The following is a 16,242-nucleotide window of genomic DNA, read 5'->3' as shown; positions in this document are numbered from 1 at the left end:
CTCCTCTCCTCGTCCGAGGAGGAGGAAGACGACAGCCGTTACAGCTATTTCCCACAATTTAATGCTGATGCCATCTTAATTCGTATCTATTAAATTCCATAACTACATTGGATGGAACCATAATTACTTACATATTTTCTTGTTGACAGGGAAACATTTTTGATGGATTTAAACTTTAATATTTTATTGCGTGGTAAATTGGCATCATAAAACGCGATAACATTTATGCATTTTTTGAAAACGGCAGAGCTATTATTCCTCATGCACTTTTAAGCCACGCAGAACATTTGATTTGTAATATTTAAATGTGTTTATTACTCATTTAGTTAAAATGAACATCTTTAACCAGTTATGTGGAGAAGATACACAATGAAAACAGACACACATTGCATTCACATTGTTCCAGCAATGGTATTTGTTGCCTTTGTCCTTTCTGTTTGTGTAATGCTCATTGCTTCAATGACAGACACCTTGGGAAAGCTGTTGTATTACCAGACCTTTAATAAAGGAGCACTGTGAACGTATTCTTTTCAGATCAACAATGTGGCCCTAAAGGTTTGTTTTCATTTTGGAGGACTGAGGAGGAGGGTCAATGCAAGGGCAAAATCAAAGAGGAAAGGGTAAAAGGAACCCTGATTGGCATAAGCGTAATCAAACAACCTCTTGTTTATGTGCGCGTTTGTTTTGCTTCAGCTATGTACGCAATTTGCCGTGCAACCTCATGGGAAAGAATACTCCACTGCACATTTAAGCCTTTAGCCAATGACAAATGTGCATGAGTGTACAGGAAGCCTACCTCCAGCAACCACAGGGTAAAAAACAAAACTGTATCTTTAGCATCAAGCCTTTCTGCCAATGACAGAGCATGCGTGGGTGTGTAGGTAACCTACCTCCAGATAGACCACCCAGGGCATAACCAAGGTGGCAACCAGCAGGTCAGCCACGGCCAGGCTGACGATCAGGTAATTGGTGGTGGACTGGAGGGCCTTCTCCTTGGACACGGCCATGCACACCAACACATTGCCAAAGACGATGACGAGGATGAGCAGCGTCAGGAGCATGGCATAGTAATTGTACGGGTGCTTCTGCCCACTCTCCGTGTCATTGAAGCTCCCGTTCCCATTGTCCCAGAAACTCTCATTGTAGGCATACTGTGTGAGGACATCCATTAGCTGTGAGTGACGAAGGCCGAGAACGGGCCCTGAAATGGACACAAAGAAAAAGAGAGAGAATTTACATATTCAGCTTTAATTACAAGAGCTGTGTGTGTGTGTGCTAAAATACATCATTGGTGATTGCGCATTTACTTGATTGTCTTCATCTCTCTCTACGCGTGTGTGCATTTTTTTGTGCGTACATGTGCGTGCATTCGTGAATGCACGCATCTGTGTGTACGATGGTGTGCGCCGTACATGAGGAACTTTCTTTCGACTCAGCAGCCGAGAGGTTGGCTCTGGGATTCTATCCCCCTCTCTCTCTCTCTCTCTCTCTCTCTCTCTCTCTCTCTCTCTCTCTCCCCCTTCCTCACGTGCTCCCGCCTACCTGAAAGCATTGCACCGGGGACCCAGGCCTGTGCCTTTACCCTGCAGATGCCCTGTGCTGTCTGATCTCATTTATTTGCCCGCTCCAATTCTTTATTTATGAGAGATTGTTCTCACTGCTGTCCTGAAAGCTTGTGTTTGAACTGGTTGTCCTTGCAGTACTCACTGGGGCAGTAGCAGCATCCAGCCTTATCCCTGCAGCGCATCATGTACGCTTATTCCAAGATGAGAGATAGTAGCAACGGCTAGCTATCTCCCAATCGCATACACAGTTTCAGATACACGTGGAGCTCAGGGTGTGCTATGAAGTTGAAGTCAGGGTGCTACTCCTGAAGGTCGTACAGATAAAACTAGTGGATTGTGTCAAGATATAACCAGATATTCAGGCCATGGTCCACTAGGAGCTAAAATGAATAAGCCAAGCCAGATATGCCCATTGATTGACAATCCATGGATTTACAGAATTATTTAAAAAAAAACACAGGCTGAAAACCATAGAGATGCAATATCATACGTTCTATTGAATTCTATTGCTGATAACCTTTATAAGAAACACACGTTACACAATATCCTATTATCTCCCTGTCTGCCAGCTCACGGAGGGGCTTTTAGTGTCTTCTCTCCGGCATCGTTTGACATCAAATGACTCCATATCCAATCATAAGCTGACCGCATAACCTTGACCTACATCATCCATGAGCGGGTGACCTGCCATGAAGTGCTGACCTGGATGAACACTCAACGACCCCAGTCTAGCCACAAGCATCCATACGCCCTGCATAGCCTGCTATGTCTTACACCATAGCAGCACAGATGACTGGAGCCTAGATAGAAGATGATGATTGGAATGTGGCGTGCCGTGTGTGTGTGTGTGTGTGTGTGTGTGGTGTGTGTGTGTGTGTGTGTGTGTGTGTGTGTGTGTGTGTGTGTGTGTGTGGTGTGTGTGTGGTGGGTGTGTGTGTGTGTGTGTGTGTGTGTGTATATGGAATACAAGTGTCTGAGAGTGCAGAAAAACCTCCAGTAGATACCACCTCTGTCAATCTGGAGTAAAAGTGTTTGATCTTATTCGGTGATAGAAAACAAATTAAAAAATAGCTGCTATCTGCCGTAGGCCTCTTTGATGCTTGGTCGAAATCATTGATGGCAACTAGCCAATTGCAGGCTGTGAATCATCGGTTGGCATCTGTTGTTACTGTCCAACTACCTACTGACACATAAGTACTGTAGGTAATGTGGTGAGGGAAGGCTCCGCACACTTTGACCCATGCCCATTTGAAGTTCACAGTACAGCATAGAAAAACACAGAACACAGTATTTTCACAGAAACGGATTGGCTGTAGGGCAGTTCAGGCAAATGCCAGATGGGCTGATCTTTAGCCCAGTGGGCCTGCAAAATGTTTATTTAATTTTTTTGCAGAATTATCATTATTTGGCCAATAATGGGGGCCTTGAGGAAAATAATTGGACAGTGTGGGGGCCTCAAGTAATAAAATGGTCCGGTGTGTTAGAAATGCTTGGGCTGATTTCTGGTCCCAGTCCACCCTTGTCCTAGATAGTCATTATACTGCATACCCATTTTACCTCTGTCTGGCATGCTTTCGGTAGGTAGTCATCATTTAGCCATTTACTAAGCAGGGTCATTGTACCTCTACTGTGCAGAGAAGAAAAAGCCCTCTCTGGCCTGCATACAGTAGCAATTACCGTCTCTTCCCTTTATCTTATTCTTTATCTTCTTAGTGCAATTATTTCCTTCAAATGGTTACATCACTAAGAATAATTACCATCCTTGCCCTCTAAATGTGCATCTATTCCGGTTTGGAACTTCTCCCAGATAAAAAAAAATGTAAACAAGAGAAAATTGGAAAAAGTGAGAATTGATTGCATTAATAAAACAATAGAAGCTGTTCCAGATACAAAAGGAATTCACTGTATCATCTTCTAAAATATTGGGGCCTCGATCTGAACAAAGACAGGGGAGTGTTTCCACAGTAATAATAATTTCACATTTCTCAGGCTCCAACTAAAAGTACGACCTGCAACTGCAATGAGGCTCTTTCAAGGGCCAAAAGAATATGGCTCACAAATTGATTCGAATCCAAGAGGTATTCCTGTGTTGGGTTAGTGAATCAAACACAGCTGGTCTGAAATGGCTGAGTAACTCTTTAAGCCTTCGAGGGGATGTTTGAACACGAGCAGCACTTCATCACTCTATAAATGTTTACGGAGGAGATTTGCAGGTCACATCTTTCACAACTCGGGAAATTGTTTGTTTACACTTTGATGAAGAAAAATGCTCAGATGTTAACGATTTACACTTCTTACGATTGATACAAAATGTGTTCGGTGAAGGCTTATTAATTACAATACACCGAGAGCTAAGATTTAATTGTGGCCATATCGTGATAGGACAACATAGGAATAAAAGGCGTATTTCCAGATGTAAATCTTTAAGAACATATTTGATTGGACCATTACTGTATGTATCAAAGCCCACAGTAACGGTCATACAGTAAGGTTTTGTACCAGTTGGGGAAACATTAAACTATACACACTCTAAGCCACACTGTGTAGTCTAACATTTAGATCTTCTTGAAACGTTTCTCGACTAACATCACAAAAGAGAGGTTCTGCACTCCAACGCTGGGTAAATGTGTCCTACACACCTCGGGGTCTGTCAATGTCACCAACCATTGCGTTGCACCAAGGCTAATCTAAAGCTAGTCATTCTGACTAAATGTCTAAGGGGACCAGCCAGATCTAGTGACACATTCACAGTTAATGGTCCTTTGACTGAACTGCCGTACACAATCCTAAATCACCATGCGCAATGCCAAGCGCCAGCTGGAGTGTTGTAAAGCTTGCTGCCAATGGACTCTGGAGCATTGGAAACGCGTTCTCTGGATCACGCTTCACCTATTGGCAGTTTGGAATGCAAATATTGGTTTGACGGATGCAAGGAGAACACTACCTGCCCGAATGCATAGTCCATTGAAAGTTTGGTGGAGGAGGAATAATGGTCTGGGCCTATTTTTCATGGTTTGGGCTAGGCCCCTTAGTTCCAGTGAAGGGAAATCTAAATACTACAGCCTACAATGACATTCTGACGATTCTGTGCTTCCAACTTTGTGGCAACAGTTTTGGGAAGGCCCTTTCCTGTTTCAGCATGACGATGCCCCTGTACACAAAGCGAGATCCATACAGAAATGGTTTGTCGAGATCGGTGTGGAAGAACTTGACTGGCCTGCAAAGAACCCTGACCTCAACCCCATCGAACACCTTAAAGATGAATTGGAACACTGACTGCGAACCAGGGCTAATCACCCAACATCAGTGCCCGACCTCACTAACGCTCGTGGCTGAATGGAAGAAAGTCCCCAGAACAATGTCCCAACATCTAGTGGAAGGCTATTATAGCAGCAAAGGGGGGACCAACTCCATATTAATGCCCATTATTTTGGAAAGAGATGTTTGACTAGCAGGTGTCCACATACTTTTTTTTTATGAGTGAGAGAGAGAGATATTTTTACATATAGCCTATGCTTCTACTTCATTCCCAAGAGCCTGATTAACCCATTCTTATTTCACAAACCACCTTCACTCTCCACATGAACAGGGCTCCCACGGTGTAGCTACTAGCTAACATCCCGGAATGACTGACAGTGTGCTAGAGAAGCCCGCCCATCATGGCAGATCCTAAGCCTTAACAGCCCTGAACCCTTTAATGAATACCTGTGATGTTGAGGTTAAGGGCCAAGGTCTAAATGGATACATGCTATTTTCAGATGTAAATCTTTCATAAGAACATATTTGATTGGACCATTACTTGTATGTATCAAAGCCCACAGTAACGGTCATACAGTAAGGTTTTGTACCAGTTGGGGGAACATTTCTAAACTGCAGTTAAAAAGCTATTTAAACTATACCACACTGTGTAGTCTAACATTTAGATCTTCTTGAAACGTTTCTCGACTAACATCACAAAAGAGAGGTTCTGCACTCCAACGCTGGGTAAAATGTTGTGCCTAACTCGGGGCTGTCAAGTTACAACATCTGCCTTGCACAAGGCTTAATCTAAAGCTAGTCATTCTGACTAAATGTCTAAGGGGACCAGCCCAGATCTAGTGACACATTCACAGTTAATGGTCCTTTGACTGAACATGTTGTCACATTGAGGTAGTTGTTGAGAGGTTTCATGTCACTCAAGCACTTTTCTTCGCTCTCTTTTTGTGGTCATTTGGACAATCGTTGTCTCAAACTTGTAGGGAGATTAACATGCATCTTGTTGTACATATTTTACCTGTGCAGTGGTGTGTATTCATGGCTGCCAAGAGAAGCCAGGTTTCCCCAAAACATTTACAAATCGTTTCTGTGTTTCATGAATTTCCTTCAATTCGCAAGAAGCGGAATGTATCTCACCGGAGAGAGCACCCGAGCAAACAAAAGAGTACCCCTCTGTCTCAGTATATGTAGCCCATCCATCTGATGCCGTCTGGTTAAAAAGAGTATGACATTGTTGCCACTCATAGCATTGAATGCACGGCAAGCCAGCAAGCATTTGGCTTCCTTAGATAAAACATTCATAAAATAATAGCCAATCAGAGTTGAGCTAATCTGAGTGAGCTCATCTTTGAATGTTCCTGGCACACCAAAAAAAAAAAGTGTCAAGGGAAGCCAGTTTGGATTTGGCTTCATACCAATCACATCACACCAGAAGCTAAATGTCATTGACAGAAAACGCTTGCATCACGTTGTGTCATAGTCCTCTGGTGGCTGCATACTGGACACTATTCCAACTAAACTACTGAAAGAGCTGCTTCCTGTGCTTGGCCCTCCTATGTTGAACATAATAAACGGCTCTCTATCCACAGGATGTGTACCAAACTCACTAAAAGTGGCAGTAATAAAACCTCTCTTGAAAAAGCCAAACTTTGACCCAGAAAATATTTTTAAAACTAAAAATCGACCTATATCGAATCTCCCATTCCTCAAAAAAAAAAAAAATGGAAAAAGCTGACCCCATCATAGCACTGAGACTGCACTTGTGAAGGTGGTAAATTACCTTTTAATGGTGTCAGACCGAGGCTCTGCATCTGTGCTCCTAGACCTTCGTGCTGCTTTTGATACCATCGATCACCACATTCTTTTGGAGAGATTGTAAACACAAATTGGTCTACACGGACAAGTTCTGGCCTGGTTTAGATCTTATCTGTCGGAAAGATATCAGTTTGTCCTCTTACAAATCAACTGTAAATGTCGGTGTTCTTCAAGGCTCCGTTTTATGACCACTATTGTTTTCACTATATATTTTATCTCTTTGGGATGTAATTCGGAAATATAATGCTAACTTTCACTGCTATTCGGACAACACACAGCTGTACATTTCGATGAAACACGGTGAAGCCCCAAAATTGCCTTCCTTATGTCTGAAACACAGGCTTCCAGGGAAGTGGATGGCGATAAATGTTCTACTTTTAAACTCGGACAAAACAGAGATGCTAGTTCTAGGTCCCAAGAAACAAAGAGATCTTCTGTTGAATTTGACAATTAATCTTGCTGGTTTTACAGTCGTCTCAAATAAAACTGAAGGACCTCGGCGTTACTCTGGACCCTGATCTCTTGCAAAAATCTGATACTTTGTCCAAAAATGATACAGCAAAATTAATCCATGCTTTTGTCACTTGTAGGTTAGACTACTGCAATGGTCTACTTTCCGGCTACCCGGAAAAAGCACTAAATAAACTTCAGTTAGTGCTAAAAACACGGCTGCTAGAATCTTGACTAGAACCAYAAAATGTGATCATATTACTCCAGCCTCTCTACACTGGCTTCCTGTTAAGGCTAGGGCTGATTTCAAGATTGTACTGCTAACCTATAAAGCATTACATGGTCTTGCTCCTACCTATCTTTCTGATTTGGTCCTGCCGTACATACCTACACGTACGCTACGGTCACAAGACGCAGGTCTCCTTACTGTCCTGAGTAATTTCTAAGCAAACAGCTGGAGGCAGGGCTTTCTCCTTTAGAGCTAAATTTTTATGGAATGGTCTGCCTATCCATAGGAGAGAGACTCAGGCTAGACCTTTAAGCCTTTATTGAAGACTCATGTCTTCAGTAGGTCCTATTAGTGAGTGTAGTCTGGCCCAGGAGTGTGAAGGTGAACGGAAAGGCACTGGAGCAACGAACCGCCCTTGTTGTCTGCCTGGCCGGTTCCCCTCGATCCACTGGGATTCTCTGCCTCAAACCCTATAACAAGGGCTGAGTCACTGGCGTACTGGTGCTCTTCCATGCCGTCCCTAGGAGAGGTGCGCCACTTGAGTGGGTTGAGTCACTGACTTTATCGTCCTGTCCGGGTTGGCGTCCCCCCTTGGGTTCGTGCCGTGGGGGAGATCTTTGTGGGCTATACTCGGCCTTGTCTCAGGGTAGTAAGTTGGTGGTTGAAGATATCCCTCTAGTGATGTGGGGGCTGTGCTTTGACAAAGCGGGTGGGGTTATATCCTGCCTGGTTGGCTCTATCCGGGGGTATCGTCGCACGGGGACACAGTGTCTCCCGACCCCTCCCGTCTCAGCCTCCAGTACTTATGCTGCAAAAGTTTGTGCCGGGGGGGGGGGGGGGGGGGTAGGGTCAGTCTGTTATATCTGGAGTATTTCTCCTGTCTTATCCAGTGTCCTGTGTGAATTTAAGTATATTTTCTCTCTCTCTCTCTCTCTCAGCCCTAGTACCATGCCTCAGAACTACCTGGCCTGATGACTCCGTGCTGTCCACAGTCCACCTGGTCGTGCTGCTGCTCCAGTTAACTGTTCTGCCTGCGGCTATGGAACCCTGACCTGTTCACCGGACGTGCTACCTTGTCCAAGACCCGCTGTTCTCAACTCTCTAGAGACAGCAGGAGCAGTAGAGATATTCTGAATGATTGGCTATGAAAAGCCTGAGGTGCTGAGGTTACTCCTGAGGTGCTGACCAGTTGCACCATTTATAACCACTTAGATTTATTATTTGACCCTGCTCGTRATCTATGAACATTTGAACATCTTGGCCATGTTCGGTTATAATCACCCGGCACAGCCAGAAGAGGACTGGCCACCCCTCATAGCCTGGTTCATCTCTGGGTTTCTTCCTAAGTTCCGGCCTTTCTAGGGAGTTTTTCCTAGCCACCGTGCTTCTACACCTGCACACTTTGTGACATCAGCTGATTTAAGAAGGGCTTACTAAATCAATTTGATTGATGATTGATTGATGATGTTGAAATGTTTAAGTTGAAATGGTGCTGCGGGGGGCGCTAGAGAGCGTGCTATGGAGTAGACGTGCTTTGCTAGAGCTCCACTCTATTTTAAAACAAATTAGTACTTATCTTAACCTCTCACAACCTATAACTTCAAACAAATATGACAAAGTGAAAAGGCAGCAAAAAAGGGGGCGCTAAACAAGATKATTTGAATGAGATAGACAACGAACCAATTTCAACGTCGCCGACCCACGAGGAGTTAGCTGAAGAGGCTAGCTTCCAAGAGTTCCCCACAGATCCTACTCAAAGTGACATACTGGCTGCCATAAACTCCCTAAGCAAGAAGGTGGACACAAGGTTGGCTGATATCTCAAAGAGTATTGGGACTTTGGCCGAAACTGTGAAGGCAACTAAGGGAAGGGTGCATGAGGTTGAACAGACGACAGTTGATCACGAGGCCAGGCTACAGGACATAGAGAAACAGTGCGCAACGTTCAAAAATTACAACAAAACCCTGAATGCCCGACTGGAAATGCTCGAGTCGCATTCAAGACGCCAGAACATCCGAATATGTGGGATCCAGGAGGAAACTGAGAAAGGGAAACCCACTGAATTTGTCTCGGAGCTGATACCGGCATTGCTGGGGAGTGAACACTTCAAAACGGCCATCCTGATCGACCGCGCACACAGATCTCAGGCAACGAAGCCGGCCAAGGGCGGGCCACCAAGGCCATTCATTGTACGGCTGCACTATCCCCAGACCAGGGATCTCATCCGCAAGCTGGCTAGTCAAAAGTTCCCCCTTAACTACAACGGAGCCAGGGTGTCTTTCTACCCAGATCTTACCTTGGAGGTGAGGAACCAACGGAAAGAGTATGATGAGGTACGCAACAAATGCAGGGCGGCCAACATCCGATATGGATTCCTCTTCCCAGCCCGGTTTAAGGTGACAGTCGAGGGATCAACACGTACGTTTGACAACCCAAAAGAGGCCGATCTGTTCTTGACAAGCAAGCTCCCCGGCTGAGGATACAGAACGGCTGTGTCAGCCGGCGAAATGGCCAAATACAGGCCAGGAATGTGTTTGAATTTCCGGCCTATGTCTTTTCGATCAGAAGATCAGAAATTGGGACTTATATGATAGGTTAGATGTTGTGGCTAATATAGCATTGTTTAGCATATCATGTTTCAGCGCCACTCACCCCCTAACGTGAGAGTTAAGTGTTATTTAATATTAGTTTATATGCGGAGCATCTATAGATGACGAGTTAGTTCAAGCTGTATGTCTAGACACCCTATGGCTGTGTGTTAGCCAAGGAGTGCTTCATTTGGGGAAGTCACTCAGTAAAGGGACGGGAGGGGGGATGGGGTCTGTGTTTTATGTTCACGTTTATTAAGACAGGTGGCATGACAAGCTCCCGCACGGCGGGATGTTTTTCTTCTGGGTTTTGTATGACAGCAACAATTTGCTCTAAAATAAAGAATGCCACATAGTGACAGAGCACAGAGTAGACCAGGTGGAATAAAGATAGTCAGCTGGAACTGTAATGGGTTAGGGCATGTCGTGAAACGAGCTAAGGTTTTTTCTCATCTTAAATCACTGGGTGCTGACATAGTGCTTCTTCAAGGAACTCATATTAAACGCTCTGCTCAGGCCAAGCTACGAGTCGGCTGGATCGGTCAGATATACCAGTCTAACTTTGATGCAAAAGCGAGAGGGGTAGCAATCCTGATAAGGAAAAACATTCCTTTTGTTTACTCATCCTCGATTTCAGATCCTAATGGTCGGTATATTATTGTGGCTGGTACACTGAATTCGAAACCAATAACCTTGGTCAATTTATATGGACCCAACTTCGATGATCCATTATTTTTTCAAAGGGTATTTAAGGCCATACCAAATATCTTGGATACAAGTGTTATTGTTGGAGGTGACTTTAACTGTACGTTAGATCCTGTTTTAGATAAACAGCTATCAAGGTCACTTCAACAATCAAATGCCAGTGTCTGTCTAAATACATTGATGACAAACCTTAACATTGTCGATATTTGGAGACTGACGTACCCAACAGACAGGGATTATTCTTTCTTTTCATCAGTTCATAAATCATATTCCAGAATTGACTATTTTTTGTTGGACTCCAAACTAATTTCAGCAGCTGAGTCGGTTACCCATCACCCTATTCTAATTACGGACCACTCTCCTCTGTCCATGGTGCTGAAACTCGACAATATGTCGACAGGTCGGCGACCGTGGCGCTTAGACGCATACCTGTTGAAAGATGAGGCTTTTTGTCAGTATTTGAAGGAGCAGATTGCCCTTTTCCTCGGAACTAACGACACGGGGGATGTTGACGACTCCACCCTTTGGGAATCTCTAAAGGCTGTGATTAGAGGTTACATTATTTCTTATACATCAGAGAGGAAGAAACGTGCCAATACTAGGCTGAGAAAAATTGAAAGAGAGTTAGGGGAACAGGAGAACGTTTTTAGGACGAATTCCTCGTATACAGTCCTTGAGAAGATCACAAAGTTAAAATATGAATACAATACCATCCTTTCGAAACGGGTGGGCTCTTTACTTGCTAGAACGCAACAAAGTTATTTTGAACTGGGTGACAAACCACATAAATTATTAGCAAGACAGCTAAGGCATGTAAAGGCATCTAGAGCTATTCACAAAATAAAAGACAAGAAGGGTAAAATAGTAACAGATTCGCAGGATATTAATAAATGCTTTGCGCAGTTTTACTCAGAGCTATACCAATCAAAATGCGATGCTACTGATCCACAAACTATGGAACGCTTTCTCGCTGAATGTGAACTTCCTAAACTAGACAGGGGGGCAGCTGCTGCACTCGATGCAGYGATAACRTTAGAGGAAATTAACACAGCGATAGCACAARTTCCAAACAGCAAGGCCCCTGGGCCCGATGGATATGTAATAGAATTCTATAAGAAGTACTGCGCCAGTCTATCTCCACTTATGTTGCGAATGTTTAAACAATCCAAAGAAAATGCAAACTCCCGCAAACACTGTATGAGGCTACAATAGCACTGATCTTGAAAAAAGATAGAGATTCCATGGAGATGTCGTCGTATCGCCCAGTGTCGTTACTCCCCATAGAAAACAAGGTGTTGACAAAGATATTGGCAAACAGACAGGTTTTATCCCGGGCCGACATATATACTACAATTTGAGACGTCTTTTCAACGTAATGTATCATGATCATAAAGTTGAAGCAGTGGTAATAGCTCTTGATGCAGAGAAGGCGTTTGATCAGATTGAGTGGAAGTATATGATGTCGGTTCTGGAGCATTTCGGGTTTGGAAAGGAATTTATTAATTGGATAAGAATTATTTATGCACACCCAATGGCGTGTCTGTGGTAACCAATCAGGAAATGTCGCAGTCATTCCGCCTGTTCAAGGGGTGCCGACAGGGGTGCCCTATTTCACTTGCTCTCTTCGCTATGGCCACGGAACCCCTTGCTACTCGCATTCGGGCATGTGCCGATATAGCTTCTGTTAAAATAAAAGACACACAGCACAAAATTTCCCTATATGCAGACGATGTACTTTTGTTTTTCTCCAAGCCTAAAACTTCTATTCCACCCTTACTTAACTTGATAAACACATTCGGCTCCTTCTCTGGCTACAAGATAAACTGGCAAAAAAGTGAGTTGATGCCAATATCACGGCCTGTGGATATGCAATTTCTGCAATCTACCCCGTTTAGAACAGTGAGGGACAAGTTCACAAGCCTTGGCATTGTAGTGACAAGAGACCTTGATCAGCTATTGAAAGCGAATTGGGACATGAAAATATATCAGCTTAAACAAAATATAGATTTTTGGAAAACTCTGCCTATTTCCTTGGTTGGTCGCATAAACGCTATTAAAATGGTTGTCCTACCCAGGTTTCTTTACCTCTTCCAATGTCTACCCATTTTCATACCACAAAGCTATTTTAAGAAACTGGATTCAATAGTAACTCCATTTTTATGGGATAACAAGGCAGCCAGAATTTCAAAGAAGCATTTATGCAAGTACAAGATTGAAGTGAGGAAGGCCAAAGCCTCTAACTGTATTATTGGGCTGCTAATCTGAACATTGTGTCTTTCTGGAGGGAAAGTTTACCTGCGATGAGACAGAAGGATATGCCTTCATGGCTTTTGATTGAGCAGGCCTCCTGTCAACGTTCCTCACTCCCTGCACTTGTTAATAGCCCATCATATGTGAAAAAAGACACTTATGACTCTAATCCAGTCATTTGTCATACGCTTAGGATCTGGAAACAGATTATGTATTTTCTTAACATACCCAATGTTTACATAGACAGCCCAATTTGCCGGAATCATGCTTTCCACCCTGCATTGGATGATGTGGTGTTTTCACAGTGGAGGGAGAAGGGGCTCACAACAATTGGTAATCTATACATAGATGGTCAGTTAGCTTCATTTCAACAATTACAGGSAAAGTTCAACATGCCAACAACACATTTTTTCAGATACCTCCAAATCAGGAATTTCTTAAGGACACATATCCCACAGTATGGCATMAKGCCKAATAGTCCTACATTAGATAGRTTGATCCTTGTCAAACCCCATTCAAAAGGGTCGGTCTCTAGACTGTATGATGTGCTACAGGCCCACATAGAGGTATCCACAGACACCATTAAAAGGGCTTGGGAACAAGAACTTGGTTCAGAAATCTCAGATGAGGACTGGGTAGAAGCTCTCAGGAATATAAACCAGTTCAGTGAATGCCAGACACAACCTTGTACAGTTTAAGGTGATACACAGGTTACATTACTCAAAAGTAAAACTGCATAAAATATTCCCGGACACCTCACCACTGTGTGAGAGGTGCAAGCAYGATGAGGGGACGTTGACCCACTTATTCTGGACATGCCCTAAGTTACATGCTTACTGGGCTCTCATTTTTGATTACTTATCTAAAGCCTTTGATAGAGTTCTAGCCCCAGACCCATTGATCGATCTGTTTGGTACAGTTGATGGGAATAACCAGGAAGGAAAAGCTGTCTCTCTTTGTACTCTATTAGCCAAAAGGCTCATATTGCAATGTTGGAAATTGGAGACTGTACCTACCTTTGAAATGTGGTTACGGGATTTAGGGAATGTAATACATATGGAAAAGATTCGATACAATACCTCCAATAGAAGTCCAGTGTTTTACAAAATACGGCAGCCGATACTGGATAAATGATCTAGTCCCGCTTCATAACTGGGCTGACGATCTGCTGCTACTCTGTGCTGTACTCCACTCAATATTTATTTTTGGCTTAACCACACGGCTTGTAATGACTATATGCTGTCTTCTTATACATGTACCACCTAATAGGATTTTGTTTTATTTTGTGTATGTGTGAATTAACTTTTGTTTTGTCCTCTAAATTGGCCATCCCATTCAACAGTACAATGAATGTCATTGTTTGTATTGTTGTCTTTTTTTATTAGATTTTTATTGGAAAATAATACACATATTATAAAAAATATAAAAATAATGGTGCTGCAATAATGTATTCTTTGTGATTTGCGTTAACTCTGTGGTTCTAAATCAATAGTTGTTTAGTAGTCCAAAATGTCAGAAACATGACCTTGCTTGACCATACTGTAGGTCAGACAATGCTCCCCTGGGAGACGTTTTACTCCTTTAGTCACAGTCAGGCTAAATTGTTCGTTACATGCAATATATTTTCTGGACTTGGATTTATTCTGCCACTGTGTCTTCTTATTGTCTCGGCCTCAGGCCTGTATATCACAGTGTCAAGGCATATGAACTAACAGGCAAACAACGCAATTATCACAACACATAGGTTGTAATGCAGATTTTTTTCCCCCCTGGCTTGGCTTCACTGGTGATTTTACCCACGCACCGCTACTGTACCTGTGATACTTTATCACGCCATGCAGAAGTAACCATAGAGGACACTCATATGAATGTGTGTGTGTACGCCCGTGTGTATTGTTTTGTGCACGCGTGTGCATGTGTTTCGTATGTCTGTGGTTTGACAATTTAGCCTGACTGTGACTAAAGGAGTAAAACGTCTCCCAGGGGAGCATTGTCTCTTCATAATCCTGCAGTGGATGAGAGAGAGGGGGAGAAAGGATCTCTGCTTCTAAGCACCCAAAATAACCAAGACTGCTTACATATGATAAGGCGAGGATTTCACCGTGGACCATTTGTTTAGATAAGGTTTGTCAGGAAACATTTGAAATCAAGTGTGACGCCAGATGTACGACGTTTTGATCAGCTTAGGATAAGAGTTCAAATGGACTCAGGGCCAACTAAAGGTTTCTACGGTCCCTCCCTTCTGACCTTCTCCTCCAATGGGTTTTGAGGAGAAATGAGAGAGGACGTGAGGAGTATGCAATTGAAATCTTCCCTATGTTATTATGTACAAATGTACTCTTCTGTGTTTCAATAAGAAGAGCTGTTATCCAGACAGTATACAGTAGATGGTATTTTGGATGCAACAAATACTAGGGATACTGTACATCAGACCTGGATTCAAGTAGTATTCATTTTCTATAGCATAATTGAGCTGTGCTTGATTGAGCTTGCATGGCACAATGCAACCAATGGAATAAGTCTTAACAAGTGTATACCCGCCCAACTGGCAGACAATCAAACACTCAGTATTTGAATTTGGAAGAAAACAAATGCTATTTGAACCCAGGTTAGCCTGAACATATCACACATTAAAATACCATTTAAAATGCATAACATTCTCATTCCTGGTCAGGCACTTTACACCCCCTTCATTATGTTGACCCCTACAGCCCCTTAATGACCAGACAGATGCACTGTGTCAGTGTATGACTGTAACCTGCACCATCATAAGCAGACCATATATTTTATTGGTTTTTGGACTTAATTGCCTCCTCCATCTCCTGTCCTTTCAGTGAGCATTGCTCGCAAGAGATGTCCGGCAGTTGACACACTCGGAAAAAGGTACTCCAAGTGGGAATATCAGTTCAGTTGTTTACAAATTCCAATAGACCAATACAATTAAATGATTGATATGTGAAAAAAAAACATGTCACATAACGTCTACCCACACCAGAAAACTATGTCTTCAATGTGTTATTATTTAAAGGTTGTTGTTATTGAAACTGAAGGTATGGAAACATAAGCCATGATGTATTGGCAGACTACAGTACGAGTGTCTGAACTATTCAAATGGAGGTCTTCATAAATCATGGGAGACAGCTAGCTATCTGCAAAGGGGAAATCTGCTGAAGCCTACAGTCTGCCTCCAAACAAACCAAACATGACTCAGGCGTGTAAACGAAGCTAGATTGTTCGAATCCTTCTCGTTTAGAAAATAGGGTCGGCAACGTGCACCCTCCTGGGTTTTGCCCTAGTACTACACAGTGGATTCAGATAACCAACTCATAGTCAAGCTTTGAGTATTTTAATCAGCTGTTTAGGGCAAAAACCAAAACGTGCACCC

General features: G+C 43.1%; 1 protein-coding gene across 1 annotated transcript in view; it reads right to left on the bottom strand.

Annotated features, from left to right (window-relative positions):
- Nucleotides 1-16,242, bottom strand: part of LOC111960561 (D(2)-like dopamine receptor) — a 41,685-nt gene that overhangs the window by 23,175 nt on the left and 2,268 nt on the right. The window contains exon 2 of the mRNA XM_023982609.2: nucleotides 891-1,201. Within this exon, the coding sequence (XP_023838377.1) occupies nucleotides 891-1,169 (279 nt within the window). The 5' untranslated portion in view covers nucleotides 1,170-1,201. The remainder of the gene's footprint in view (nucleotides 1-890; nucleotides 1,202-16,242) is intronic.

This window comes from Salvelinus sp. IW2-2015, linkage group LG4p, assembly GCF_002910315.2.
Source record: "Salvelinus sp. IW2-2015 linkage group LG4p, ASM291031v2, whole genome shotgun sequence".
NCBI classification, from domain to species: Eukaryota; Metazoa; Chordata; class Actinopteri; order Salmoniformes; family Salmonidae; genus Salvelinus; species Salvelinus sp. IW2-2015.
This window is presented reverse-complemented; position numbering and strand designations above follow the sequence as displayed.